The 14,484-nt window shown below is 53.9% G+C and overlaps 1 protein-coding gene across 1 annotated transcript; it reads left to right on the plus strand.

Moving 5' to 3' along the window:
* Positions 1-217: 217 nt before the first annotated feature.
* On the plus strand, positions 218-1,156 carry LOC141978837 (olfactory receptor 52E2-like). The gene has a single exon (XM_074941204.1). The coding sequence runs from the start codon at positions 218-220 to the stop codon at positions 1,154-1,156; it is 939 nt and encodes a 312-aa protein (XP_074797305.1).
* Positions 1,157-14,484: the final 13,328 nt, after the last annotated feature.

Raw genomic sequence — 14,484 nt, forward strand, 5'->3', positions numbered from 1 at the left:
ACAAAGGGTTCCCACCTTATGCTAAAGCTATAGAAAGCAGGGAGTGACATCGTTGGTGGTTCTTCACTCCTCACTCAAGAAGACTTCGGGAATGTTCATAATTATAACATATTTACCAAATTATTTGTTGAAAATGCATGTAACCCCCTTGCTGTGCTTTTCTCCCTTTACAGGCACCTTGAGCATTTCTGAGTCGTATCGACGCATCAACCGCGTCATGGCACTTTTCAACTTCACTTACTCTGATGCTTCAACTTTCATCCTAACGGGCATCCCTGACCTGGAGGCTGCCCACATCTGGATTTCCATCCCTTTCTTTACATTCTACATTATCAGCCTGTTGGGAAATTTCACACTTCTGTCTGTTGTAGGTAAGGAGCAGACTCTGCAGAAGCCGATGTACCTGCTGCTCTGCATACTGGCACTTACAGACATTGCCACACCTACCTTTGTCGTGCCAAAGGCACTGGGCATATTTTGGTTCGATTTGAAAGGCATTACTGTGGCTGGCTGCCTCACTCAGATGTTCTTCCTCCACACGGTTTCTGTTATGCACTCTGCCATCCTCGTGACAATGGCCTTCGATCGCTACGTTGCCATATGTAACCCTCTGAGATATGCTACCATCCTCAGCAATGCACAAATAGCTAAGCTAGGGCTTGCAGGTTTGATAAGAGCTGTTCTCTTTATTCTGCCCCTACCCCTGCTCCTGAGTCAGCAGACATTCTGTGCCAACCGCATTATCCCGCACACGCAATGCGAATACATAGCTGTGGTGAAGATGGTGTGTGGAGACATCACAGTCTTCAGGATATATGGCTTTGTGCTAATGTTTGTAATCAATGGGTTTGACCTGCCACTCATTGCCCTGTCCTATGGTCTGATCATCAGGGCCGTCCTCAGAATCTCCTCTAACAAAGCCCACCAGAAAGCCCTCAACACTTGCACAACCCACATCTGTGTGATGCTGACATATTATACGCCTGGACTCTTCTCCAATCTCACACACCACTTCGGTCAAGGCATCCCTCCCTATGTTCACATCATTTTGGCTGACCTCTATCTCCTCATCCCTCCCATGCTCAATCCTATCATTTATGGGGTCAAAACCAAAGAGCTTCGTGACAAAATAGGCAAATATACCTGCCGAAGGTGATTACCTGGGGCCACTGACTTGAAACCTGTGTGACAAGAGGAGGAAAGCATATCTCCTCATTAATCAAGGGTGCACTGTCCCAGTTTGGTTCAGCTAAGCATTGTGGAAGTTCACAGTCTGAGAATTTCCTCCTAACCAACATCTTATCACTCCATCACTAAGCACTGCTCTTTCCACTGCTGAGTTACCTCTCTCTGACCATCACTTTACCTCTTTATTGTCACCCATTAGCCTCCCTCCCCACACACCCTGTTACTTAGCCTTTCTGTGACTCTAAAGCTATGTCTCCACTATCACGGTGTCAACCTACTCATCTTGTCAACCTACTCTATGCAACTCCAGCTACATGAATAAGGCAGCTGAAGTTGATGTACCTTAGGTCAAGTTACAGTGGGTTCTACATTGTGGCAAGGCGGAGAGGGGGCTGTCGATGGAGAAGATCTCCCATTGACTTATGTTACTCTTCTTGTTGGGGGTCAACAGCAGTGTGATCTGCTGTCGAGTTGGCGGGTCTTCACTAGACCTGCTAAATCGACAGCCGGTGGATTGATCTCAGATCATCAATCCCAGATGTAGTGTAGACCTGCCCTAAGACTACCATAAGACACTGTAGCATTTTGATGCAAAGTAGTTTTCCATTAGTCCATCTGTGGTAATTGTTCTTTTCTAGTTTTACAAACAAAAGTTACACTTTCATATAGCCAAAGAGAAAAAGAAAGAAAAGGCAATGCTGAAGTTCTTTATCACATGGACAGTGATTCGCTGAGCAAAATGTACCTGATTTTTCTATGTTGAATCCATCACAAATCCTGGAGGATAATGCAAATGTTTCAGTGGGAAAGTCCAAATGCAGGAAAGCTGCTATAGGAATTGAGGACGTTGTACCAGAGCTTACTGGTGAGAGTTAGGAAATGGTGTGTTTTTGAGACCTGGACTGCTGTATTTAACTACGACATCACCTTTAAGTAAAAATAATGTACTGCTTTTTGCAGTTGTTTTTGGAGTCAATTTTGGAGTGGAACAGACTATGAACTTTCCTTGCATCCTAGAGAGGGCTCTTTGTGATATCCCCATGCGCACAGAGCAGAGTTTCTTATTTCCTTCCACCTTTCCCTTTTTTTGGTTTATTATTCTTACTCTTGCTGTTTAATAAATTATATTTGATTTGAACTTAATTTAGTGATTGGGGGTCAGGGAATCATCCAATGTGAAGGGAGTACCCTGGAGTGGGGACACTCTAGCTCCTATCCTAAGTGACCATGATGAGACTTTGGGTTCAGCCTCTCAGAAATCCTGGGCAGAGCCATGTCACCATTATGAGGATTCTGCCACATAGGAGAATGGAAGGGGAGTCCTTGATGTCAGGGAGGCCTGGGGGAAAAGGGAGTGTGAGTTTTGACTCATAGCCTTTCCTCAGTGAATTCCCCTGGGGCAATGCAAAAGCCAGGAAACTTCCCCACAATACTTCCCCACTTACATTAGGAAACTAGGACAAACAGATGGGTTGTATTTTAGTGATGGGTAAAGAGTTGTGTAACTTCTGAATTCTTCATAGAAATGATACAATCTGAAATGCGTAACTTTGGGGAGCACACTTTCTGCGTAAGGTGAATGTAACATCACTGCACAAGATTGCTTCCCAGAGACTGGTATCATATTGTACCTATTGGGTTCTGGGAAGTGGGCAGGCGGGAGCCCGCCCACTGCATAAGGACCCCATCCCCACCCCGTAGCCTGAGGGGAGGATCTACAGGACCTGGAAACCAAATTATTCCGTGGGACAACTAATGAAATAACAGGGACAGGAGTGTGGTCAAAGGGTTAAAGAAGGGATCCTGACGGGGACACTGAGCAGAGAACCCCAGACAGCACCCACTGTTCCTCAAAGGCATCAAGGGAGCCAGTGGACACCGCCCAGAGGAACTCTGCCCGGATATGTGAACGGATAGATGATTGGAAACAGGCCCCACAGTGACAGGAGTCTCCATAGGCCAACCTCCTCTCCCTTGTTTTATAGATGGCCATTTTAGACAGGGCCAGGAGGAAGTTGAGCAGGAGGTCCTGGTGACTTCGTGGGGCCACAGATAGGGAGTGAATAGAGTAGGAGGTGAGGGGAAAAGTGTAGCCAGAAACGTAACAGGATATTTGTGAGGAGCCAGAATAGGGGCTGCAACCTGGCACACTCCAAGTAAACCTGTGCCAGAGTCTCCCTCACGCCACAGAAGGGACAGGTGTCCGGGATAGAGGTAAACCGCTCCAAATACACACCCGTGCTCACGGCCCCATGAAGGAGCTTCCAGCTGATATCCCAGGTGGGCTTTGGGACCATGGTGGAGTATAGGCTGGCCCACCGGGGCTCCTCACTCTCTAGAGGTGGCAGGAGGTCCCACCACTTTGTGTCAGGGCGGGACATGAGGGTGAGGACGTAAAGGGTGTGGAGGACGAGCATGTACAGGTGTTTCCTTGGTGCGGTCTGGAAATGAACCGGTTGCAATTCATAGAGGCGGGTCATGGAGAAGGGGCGGGGGACTGTTTGGGTCACAGGGCAGAGGCCTGATGAAAAGGTCCAGAGGGCCTGGGGTGGCAGGTGGACAGGGCGTGCCCTCATGCAGGACCCGGTCGAGGTAAACCCGACCAGTGTGTAGCAAAGTGGCCCTCCCGTCCTGAAGTACTTGCCGGGGAGTACAAGACCTGGAGAGCCGTATACGCAGAGCAGGCGTCAGAGGATCCAGCCAGTCTCCCCGGTAGTAATCCAGGAGGTCTCCGACTCTGGTGACTTCTGACAGGACCAACCTCTGGTGGAAAGAGGGGGACTCTGCCACCTGCACACGGAGCTGGGGGTTGTGTAGCAGGGGCTCAGCGAGGAGATCTGCCCCCCCAGTGGCCACCATGGACTTGGTCACAGAGAACAGTTTCCAGGTCCAGAGGAGGTCCTGGTAGAAGACCGGCAGCATGGAGAGGTCTCGCGGAAGACCTCTCAGATCGATATAAAGGAGCTGCTCGTCGTATTGGAGCCCTCGGAAGCGGCTCAGGAAGGTGTGAGCCAGTGCTCTCCACGCTGGACTACCTGCACCATAAAGGAGCCTCTGCAGGGCCTGGATGCGGAAGACATGGACCTGAGTGCGTAGGCACTTCAGACTCTGCCTTCCCTCCTCCAGGGGCAGATGGAGGACCCCTGCAGATACCCAGTGCAGTCCTGGCCAAAAGAACTCCAGAATCACCGTCTGGAGGTTGGCCAGGAAGCCTGGGGCCGGGACCAGGGTGTTGAGCCAGGACCAGAGCATGGACAGGACTAGTTGATTGAGTACCGGCACCCTCCCTTGAAGTGAGAGGCACCTGAGTAGTCCTGTCTGTCTCCGGAGCCGCTCCATCACCCTGCCCTGTAAACCATGCCAGTTCTCTGGCAGAGACCGACGCGTGGCAGAAAGGTAAATGCCGAGATAGAGCAGCAGATCCGCACTCCTCCCAATGGCCTGAAGTGTGAGTGGGAGGGATCTCGCCTGCCACCCATCCCTGACCACCAAGCCAGAGCTCTTGACCCACTTGACCCGGGTGGAGGAGGCTGCTGAGTACATGGCCTGGCAAGCCTCCACCTGCACCAAGTCACCCAGGTCCTGGACCATGAGGAGCACATCATCGGCATATGCCAACAGGACCAGCCACAGCTCCGGCTCTTGAAGCACCAACCCTGTCAACCTCCTGTGGAGGAGACAGAGGAAGGGCTCCATCGCCAGATTGTACAGCTGGCCTGAGAGGGGACACCCCTGCCATACTCCCCGCCCAAAGCTGACTGGCACGGTCAGGGTCCACTTAAGCCTAACCAGACACTCTGAGGAAGCGTACAGCACCTGGAGGAAACCCACAAACTGGGGTCCAAAGCCTAACACTAGCAGAGTGCCCAGGAGATACCCGTGGTCCACCCCATCGAACGCCTTCTCCTGGAAGTACCCCTTGGTCCCGAGCGGGACAAGTGGTGGGCTGAGGAGGAGGGGTGGATCCAGTTGCCGGGCAGCCAGGGGCGCCGGTGATGACAGGGCCTTTCCCCTGCTGGGGCTCGGGGGTTCCGGGCACTCCTCCATGCCGGGCCAAGGGGCAGTCCCTCCAGACGTGTCCCATCGCCTGGTAGAGGTAGCACCAGGCCTCCCCCGTGGAATAACGCACCCGGTAATGGGCCCTCTGGTAGGGGACCAGGAAAGACCCCTCGAGCACCTCTCCGCCATGCACCACCAGTGGCAGTTGAAGCTGCCCCTGCCAGCGGAACAAGAGGATGTGACGGAGGGCGGGTCTTTGCAGCCCAGCAGCGGAGGGCTGATGACAGAGATCGGTTTCCCCAGGGTAGAGAGGGCGGGCAGCAGGGCAGCATTGCAGCGGAAAGGAGAAACGAAGGTCAGAACTACACGGGCACCCAGGTCCTCCAGTGGCTCCAGGGGGACGAACACGCCCCCTACTACCAGGCTCTTCTCCACCACCTATGGCCTGCGGCCTCTGAGGCAAGGAAGAAGACGACCTTGCCATACATTTTGGAGGCTGCCACAATGGCCGTGGGCCCCACCCCCCTTGCCAACGCCCGCACGTAAGTATCCATTTGGGGTGAGACAGGCACTAGGAAGCAACGGTCGCCATGCTTCCTGGTCAAGGTGGGGAAGGGGCCCCAGCTGCTAGGGATGGTAACAGCGGAGGAGGCTGGGAGAGATGACGTAGGAGTTGGCGGGGTGGCCGCCGCCATCTGGGCATACACTCTGGTGGCTGGAGCGGGGGCGCCTGTGGTGGTGGTGGAGGGAGCAGTGGGGAGGGACGCCATGGATGATGGTGGGGTTGCAGCAGTGGGGGCAGCCCCTGCAATGGAGGGCCTAGACTTTTTAGCAGGGCTCTTTCCTTTCTTTTTGCCCCGGCCCTTCCCACCGGCTGGGCAAGCTTCCCCAGAATTGTAGGGGGCAAGAGACGTGGCAGCAGCGCAGGTCATCCCATTGCCCGCTGCTGCTGGCGCCCCAGCGGGGGCGATAGCTGGTGGTTCGGCAGGGGCGGTTGAAGTACAGGCTGGGGGGGCATGGGGAGGGCAGGTGGGGGGGCAGGGTCCACCCCAAAGATCCCACCCTTTGTGTCTCTCACCATGATGATCTGTGAGGGAGGGGAAGGAGGGGAAAAACCCCAGAGAACGGGGTGAGAGGGGAAGCAGGTGAACCCCTCCTCCCCACTAGGCTGTTGGTGTAAGCGGGAGAATAGTCCCGCTATTGTGGGGAACTTTCCTGGCTTCTGAACTACCCTGGTGAAGTGGGCTAGTGAAAGGATCTGGGTCCTCGCTCCCACTTCCTTTACCCAGTGGCCTCCCTGCCCTTGAGGACTCCCCTTCCACTCTCCTGTCTGGCAGAGTCCTCGTAACCCCAACAAGGCTGGGCCCAGGATTCCTGGGAGGCTCGACCCCAACCCCACTGTGGTCACCTAGGACAGAGGCTAGGGTGTCCCCACTCCAGGGTACTCTCTCTGCAATGGGCACTTCTCTGACCCACTGACCATTACATACAAGTTAAAGCAAATGCAAGTTATTTAATCAACAATTAATTTTAAAAAGAATGAGGAAAAATGGGAAAGGTTAAAGGAAACACATCACCCCGCTCTGTGGCAGGGAACATAACAAACAGTGTCTCTGAAACGTCAGGACAGTTCACAGTCTGTTCCTTGTGAATCCCAGGCCTCCTGCTGAGGCCCTGGCTTTGCTGTAGGGGTGCTGTGGGTTGGACATTTGCTCTTTTGGTGGCCACATGCTCTCGGGCTCTAAGTGGCAGGACCCTTCTTCCCAGTGTCACCCCTGCCCAGTCGGGGTTACGATCCAAGCCTGGCCTGCAGAGCCTCTTGGCTGAGGCGTCTCCCTGTGCTGGGCCTGCTGCCCAGGGTCCCCCTCGCTCTCCCCAGCTGCTCACCGCACCCAGCTCCAGACTGCTCCAGCCCCAGCTCCACCACTCGGTCTCTGCGCTGCTGATGCTGCTCTGCCTCCTGCTCCCTGGGCTGCTTCTCTGGCCCCTCTGGCTCTGGGACTGCAGCTCTGCTCCCATGACAGGTCTGGTCTCTCTGGGCTGTGCCTCTGGCTCTGGGACTGCAGCTCTGCTCCCAGGGCAGGGTCTGCTCTCTCTGGATCTGGCCCAGCTCTGCTCCCCAGCTCAGCTCGGGCCCCTGCTTTCTCCTTAGGTCTGCCCCACTCCGTCTGACCCAGGCAAATCCAGCTCACAGTGAGGACAGGACTTCCCTGGCTTCCTGACTCCCTGATTAGCCTGCTCACCCTGTCAGTCAGCCTGACCTGGAGCATTGGCCTTTTCCCATTCTTCTTGGGGGCTGTCAGTCTCAGGGTCCTGATTCCCCATCGACCCTTCCCCCTTTTTAGTACTGGGAGCTGGCCATTAAAACACCCCCACTGAATGTTAGTAAGGGGGCAACAGTCCCCTTACACAGGCAGGGAAGGAGGGCACCAAAATGGGGGGGGCAGGTAAGGGGGCTATCAAGGACTTGCGGGGGTCAGTCACCAACCTAGGATGGATGTCCAGCTCCTCTAGCTGCACTAGGGGAGGGAAGGTCACAATAACATCAGGGGGGTACAGTGATCAACCAAAATGGGGGGAGGGGCACAAGCAAATGGGAGGGGGCATGGGTACACAAAGGGAGGGCCAATCAGGACAAGGGGGGGCTGCAAAGGAAAGGGAGCAGCCAGGCTGGGGGTGGGGCAAGGGAACCAAGGGGCTAGCTGTAGGGCTGGGGCATGACAAACAAACTGAACCTCAGAGGGAAACGGGTGGGGCAGGCAAACAAATTGGGCTCGCAAAGGGTTTAGGCAAAGATGCTGGGAGGGCAAAGGGCTGTAATCTTAGGGGGGCAGTCGAAAAGGGGGGGGCACATGAACCCAGGTGCTCTTGCGAAAAGTCACCGGGTTGCCGCTGCAGGCCCAAATGGTGGAAACGGGCATGGTAGGCCAGGCAAGCTGCTGAGTCCTGGAGGCAGGAGCTTGAGGCAGATGGTATGTGACTGGTGGGGGTGGTGAAGGGGGCAACAGTGGTGGTGAGGGTCGGGGGAGGGACACAGATGGACCGGGGGCAGGCTCCACGCCACACCCCCTATGTCCCCACAAACACAGTCAGGTCCCCCACCACAAAAGTGCAGCTCAAGAATCACTCAGTCCTCAGTGACCCCCTCCACAGTGGTCCCCAGAGTCTCCGTGCACTCCCCCAGCAGCCAACGGTCCTCTCAGTCCTCTTCCAACGCCAGGCGCCAGCAGCTCCCCAGGACAAACGCAGCAGCAGCAGCTCCAGCAACCCTGGCAGCCAGGCAGGAAGAACCCCTCACAGGTGGCAGGAGTGGGGTCCTGGCTTCTTCCTCCAGAGGTGATGGGGGGTGGGGGCAGGCCGGCAGGCCCCCCTCCTCACTCGGCAGCAGTGGCAGCAGCAACAGTAGTCCTCCAGGGAAGGAGAGAGCTCCAGCCAGCAGCTACAGCTCAGGGCGGCTGGAGAGGAGGAGGGAGAGCCCTAGCTAGCCGGGCAGCCCTAACAGACTGAACTCTCTCTCCGGTAGCAGGGTGGTTCCCCACTCCGGGCCTAACAGGGCGGAGGCCGGCCCGGGGAGAGGGCTGGGGCTGTGGGGGAAAGCCCAGGCTGATGAAGACAGCAGCCGCAGCTGTGGCCAGCTCCATCAGGTGCAGCTGGCCCCATAAGAGGCTGTGAGCCAGGACTTAGTCTGGCTGAGTCTGTGAGCCCAGTCTCCCTCTGCCTGTAGAGGGAGAAGGGCCTGGCTGCAAGGTGCTGAGCAGGACACCCAGATTGGAGGAGCTGGGAGCTCTGACCTGGAAAGCCTCAGGCTGCCGGTGAAATAGGTGCAGGGTTGCGGACGGGCAGCCAATGTGTAGGCGGAGGCAGCAGGTCCAAAACCCGCTTGCTGGTGATGAGTGACATGTACGCTGCAGTCTGCCCCCGATAGAAGGGGCTAAGTGGGGACTGGCAGTAGCCCAGACTGAGGCGAGGTGGGGTTAGAGGCTGGGGGTTCCCCTGGTTGGGGAGACCCAGAACCTGAGAGTCGGGGGTACTGCCAGTGGGGCAATCCCCCAGAGAAAGGGGCACCGGGTTCTGGGAGGGACACGGGGGCCGGTGGTGAGGAAGATCACTGGCCTGCAGAGGGCGTTCCAACGGCTGGAGGACCTAATTCCCAACGACCAGGAGGAGGCACCGCAGTGGTGAATCTGAACCTTTACATGTATAAAAGCTTTTTCCTGTGATATTTTATTGTGGGGTTAGAGCACTAAACCTGACATGGTTTATTTGGCCTCTATAACAAATGATAAGAAATGAAAGCTTGGTCAAGCAATTGACTACACAACTGATCAACAACCAGTATGAATCACTCCTTCCTCTCAAAAAGAGAATGGGAGTACTTGTGGCACCTTAGAGACTAACACATTTATTTTGTGGATACAGACTAACACAGCTGCTACTCTGAATCCTTCCTCTCACAATCAGTATTTAGACACAGTGGAGGCACCCACAAAAATAATTCTCCTGAGCAAAAATGCTAATGAATTTTCAAAGCCTCCATCATTAACGTAATTAATGGGAAAAATCTTTGTTTTGTTCTTCTCTTTGTGCTCCGAAGAAAGATTCTGGAAATGTTAAATGCTGATTCAAAAGTGCTACAATCTAAAGACAAACACCGATACAAAACAGACAAAACACAGAGCTATCCAAAGCAGCAGGATTACTTCTCAAAGCCACCGAACTCCCTCCTCTCCTCCACCCTCTCCTCCATGGCCCCACTACCCACAGATTGCTGTGTCCCTCCTGTCCTCCATCACCGTTCCCTATGCCCCCCCACCTGACTTTGGCTGAATCCTTTCTCTCCTCCACACCCCTTCTCACTGCTCACTGAATCTCTCCTCTCCTCCACTCTCCTTTCTCCAGGACCCTTTGCCCACTGCCTGCTGAGTCCCTCCTCCACGACAGACCAAACTCCCCTCCCACAAGGCCCCTACCACCTGCCATTTGGCAGTGAAAAACAGAACCACTTTTCAAAGTGGGCCCTGGCCTCCTGGCCCTCTGTGTTCCAGCCCCCTTAGCTGAGTTGCTCCAGTATCTCAAGGCATAACAGCAGGAGTCACACAGCTGGGCCAGGTATAGGAGCCAGACTTCAACAAAGACCAGAGACATAGATATGCCATAGGTGATTAAGTGGTGCAAAGTCCAAAGAAGGAGAGAAAATGAATTAGGGGCACTAGAATCAGCAAAGCTGTGTAACGGTCTTTCTCATTTATATCAAAATATTACCAGATACTTAAATTTAAGAGTACAGTGAGCAGGCAGATACAGTTTTCTGCTTACTTTGCAGACATTTTCCTGTTTTTTGAGAGACCCTGTGTTCACTGAAAATGGAGTAAGAGACTGGAAAAAATATAGGAAAAATGTCAGAAACATATACAATCTGCCGTACACAAGCAGTGTTCTGAAAGGTGGCATTTAAAAAAAAATCAGTTAAAAGAAGTTGGCTCCATAGTGGTGCAATAGTCAAATTCTCAAAAGCTGGTATTACAGGAAAACGGAGATTACACTGTTAGAATCCTCAGTGCTTACCTGGCTAAGGAAGGAATTCCACTGCAGGGGCAGGAAGGGAGAGAAGAATCTGCAAAACGTGGAAACTTTGTGTAATTATGCAATTTGATTTAGAGTATTGTAGGGAGCCAGTGTGGCTCCCCTCCGAACCAGAGGGTAAGGAGCCACCCTCTGGGCCTGAGTGGGCGGGGCCAGGCCGAGCTTCCGCCAATCCCTGGAAGGGGAAGGGTGGGACAGGAAGTACAAAGGGCGGGGCCCTCTGCCCAGTGAGGAGAGCACCAGGGAGGGAGACAGACACAGGCTGTCGGCTGCTCCCTCGCAAGCCTGCTGCTGACCCAGGCGAATCCCTGGGCAAGGAGGAGCCTTACCGGGGGGGAAGACCTGTGGCAACCAGGGCTGCCGGCCGCTGAATATCCGGAGGAACCGGAGCTGCCCGCAGCAGATTACCTGGAGGAACCGGGGCTGCCCGCAGCGGATTACCCGGAAGAACCGGAGCTGCCCGCAGTGGATTACCCGGAGGAGATGGAGATTCAAGAGCTGCCCGCAGAGGAATACCCGGAGGAGATGGAGGGACCAGAGCGACCCGCCTGAGAGAGACCAGGTAGGAAGTAGCCCAGGGGCCCAACTACACCGCGGGGTGGGTGTGTTTGGTCAGCGGGTGCGGATTGCCCACTGACCCAGCGGCGGGACCTTCGCCTCCCGCCACTGTCAGGGCCCTGGGCTGGAACGCAGTGGAGTTGGGTGGGCCTGCGTTCCCCTACCCCGGCGCTCCCCTGGCCGAGGGGCGCGCGATTGACTCTTGCCGGCGCTCCCCTGGCCGAGGGGCGCGCGATTGACTCTTGCCGGCGCTCCCCTGGCCGAGGGGCGCGCGATTGACTCTTGCCGGCGCTCCCCTGGCCGAGGGGCGCGCGATTGACTCTTGCCGGCGCTCCCCTGGCCGAGGGGCGCGCGATTGACTCCGGCCGGCCCACCTCCCCGCTAATTCCCCAACGCCCGGGAGGTGGGGCCGAGGCTGACTACAAAGACCATTGCTCTCCATCGCCCCTAGGGGCTCGGAGGACTGACCGACACCCATCACAGTATGATGAAGCATTTGCAAAAAAAACCCACCAAAAAACAAACAAAAAAAACGCTGAGTGATTATTTCAATCTCACAAGCCACTCAACTCAAAACGATCTTTTATGAGTTGCTGCTGATATTGTGAAAAGCACAATCATTCAGCAAGTTCAGGAATTGGGGTTTTGTACTGTTCTCTTTGATGCAGCACTCGCTTTTAAACACGAAGAAATGACAGTGTGTATAAGACAGAAAACCTGGAAATAAAGGAACGATCTCTCGCATTTGTTGATTCCTCTGAGCGAGGGGATGCTGGCACCATCTATCGCAACATTAAGCAGTTCTTACAAGCATCGAGGACTGCAAACTTGCCAGTCGCAGGAGAGTGTTCACGGGAGGTGAGGAGAATCTACTCCCCTTGCAGAGCCTCTGTTGTCTACCAGTCTCACTGATTAATTTGGGGGGGAAGAGGGGATCCTGGGCCCGCCCTCTACTCCGGTTTCCAGCACAGGGACTCTAATAGTATCAGCTATGGTGGCTGACCTTTTGGAAACAGGACACATACAATTCCCTGGGCCACTTTCCCACAGCAGCCCCCACTTCCTCAACACCTTCTTCATCCATGCCTCAGGGTCTCCTTTCTTGTGCCTGATATGGTTTGTACTGCTCAGTTTCCCCAGCAGTGTAGCTTCCTCCTACAGCTCCTGATACATGCCACCACATGACTAAATGGGAGGTTTTTAACTAGTTTCAGCCAGTCCCTGATTGACTTCAGGTGTCCCAATCAACCTAGCTGTCCTCCCTGCCTTCTTGAAAGCTCTTAATTGGCCCCAGATGTCTTAATTGACCTGGAGCAGCTGCCATTTTCTTCTGCTGGTAACAGGGATTTGTTTAACCTTTGGCTAATATATCTGTCTCCCACTACTTTCCTGTAGCCATCTGGCCTTGCCCCGTCACGGTATGTTTGTGTGAATACAGTTTACTCATGCTCTTCTTACATATTCAGCAGCTACAGCGGTGTCAGAGTGATCAATTTTGGCTGGTGCTGGGTAGAAATCACCTTAGTGCTGAATGCAGCGGTAGCGAAATACAGTTGCCAATGTTGTAATTATTGTAGGAATACAGGACATCAGTGCTGCGCTTAAGTTGTTCCAAATGAGGGGGCATGCTCGGTTGAAAGAACCTCGTTAAGCCAGAAGCTTGAATATCAGAGCCCTGTGAATGTACGAGGGGTGTGGACAGGCGTCCCAATGAGGAAGCTGAAAATAGTTCCAAAGGGTCCTCCCTGGATGGATTAAATCTGTTTCTCCCACTGTTCAAAGAAAGAGCTAAATAGGCTTCATTAGGAGCCTCTTTGTTACATGAAATGCTCAATCTGAGCTAAAAGCAATTGTGGCACGACTGTGTTTCTGCCCTGGCTGCTAAGAGCTGAAATCACCGAAAGCTGAAATAACTTGAGATGGGACAGTATTTCCACCCTGCCTCCAAAGAGTTGAAAAGTGCTAAGACACTGATGTGCAGAGGTCACATGAGAGAGGCAGGTGGCAGCAGAAGGTGATTGAAATTCAAGTGGTTAATGAGTGGCTGGTGAGGCAGGGAGGTGAAATGAGTGGCAGCAGCCCAGCAGTGGAGAGGCATGATGAGCGACCAGCAGGGGGGTTTGTGGAGAGGCACGGTGAGAGTAGTGAGCAGGTGGCCGGCAGGAGCAGCAAGCAGGGAGCTGGCAGGAGTGGCTGGTGACCAGCCAGCAGCACAGCTGGCAGAGAAGAGCAGTGAGCAAGTGCCTGAGCAGCGGAGCGAGTAGGGTTCCTCTTTACCTGACCTGGGAGTGGGAGGGAGGTGAACTCTGCAGATGCACCTCTGAACTCTGGGTCTGCGCTGAGGAAGCATAGCAACTGTTAGTGGGGTACAGAGAAGGGTCGCGAACGGGACTTTTGGGTTGCTGGACTGAAGAACCTGAGGGTAAATATATGCTGCCCAACTTGCTTGCGGGGGGTATGTCTTTTACTCAAGGTTTTTGTTTAGGAACAATGTTTGTGGCTGGTACCCAAATTAGTGCCGAGTTACTTCCCTCCTTTTATTAAAAGTTAGTTTTCTACACTCAGAGTGGGGAAGTATTGCCTCTCAGAGGTGCCCAGGTGTGGTGTGTACATTTCCAAGGTAATTGGGTGGGGGTTTGAGCCAGTCCTGTGTTGTATCAATAGAAAGGGACTCCTAGACATTGAACCCGGCCCTGGTTGCTGCTGGCTCCACCTGGAAGAAGAGTTACACGTGGATAACCTAAATATTCTCAACAGGAAGAGGATCAAGAACTATTTTCTTATCATGGCGTGACTCCAAAGCGGAAAGGAAAACCTCGGACAAATGAACCACTAAACATTTTGCTCTTTATAATAACATAAGAACTAACAAGCCCTCTGACAGTGGCCAATGCCAGGTGCTTCAGAGGGAATGAACAGAACAGCTAATCATCAAGTAATCCATCCCCCGTTTCTCCTTGCCAGCTTCTGGCAAAGAGAGGTTATGGACACCTCAGAGGATGGTTTTGAATCACACGTCCCAGGCCCTCTGCCAGCTTCTAGTTATGCTGTGGTGATACTGCCAAGTCAGACACTAGCTTTTGCAGTGGCCACATACCCTCAGGCTCTAGGTGGCAGGACCCTTCTCCCCAGCATCTGGCCCTACATCAGACTGAC

The sequence above is a fragment of the Natator depressus genome, chromosome 1 (assembly GCF_965152275.1).
Source record: "Natator depressus isolate rNatDep1 chromosome 1, rNatDep2.hap1, whole genome shotgun sequence".
In the NCBI taxonomy this organism is placed as follows: Eukaryota; Metazoa; Chordata; order Testudines; family Cheloniidae; genus Natator; species Natator depressus.

Coding starts and splice junctions, on each gene's coding strand:
- LOC141978837 (XM_074941204.1), top strand. CDS start 218: ATGGCACTTTTCAACTTCACTTACTCTGATGCTTCAACTTTCATCCTA.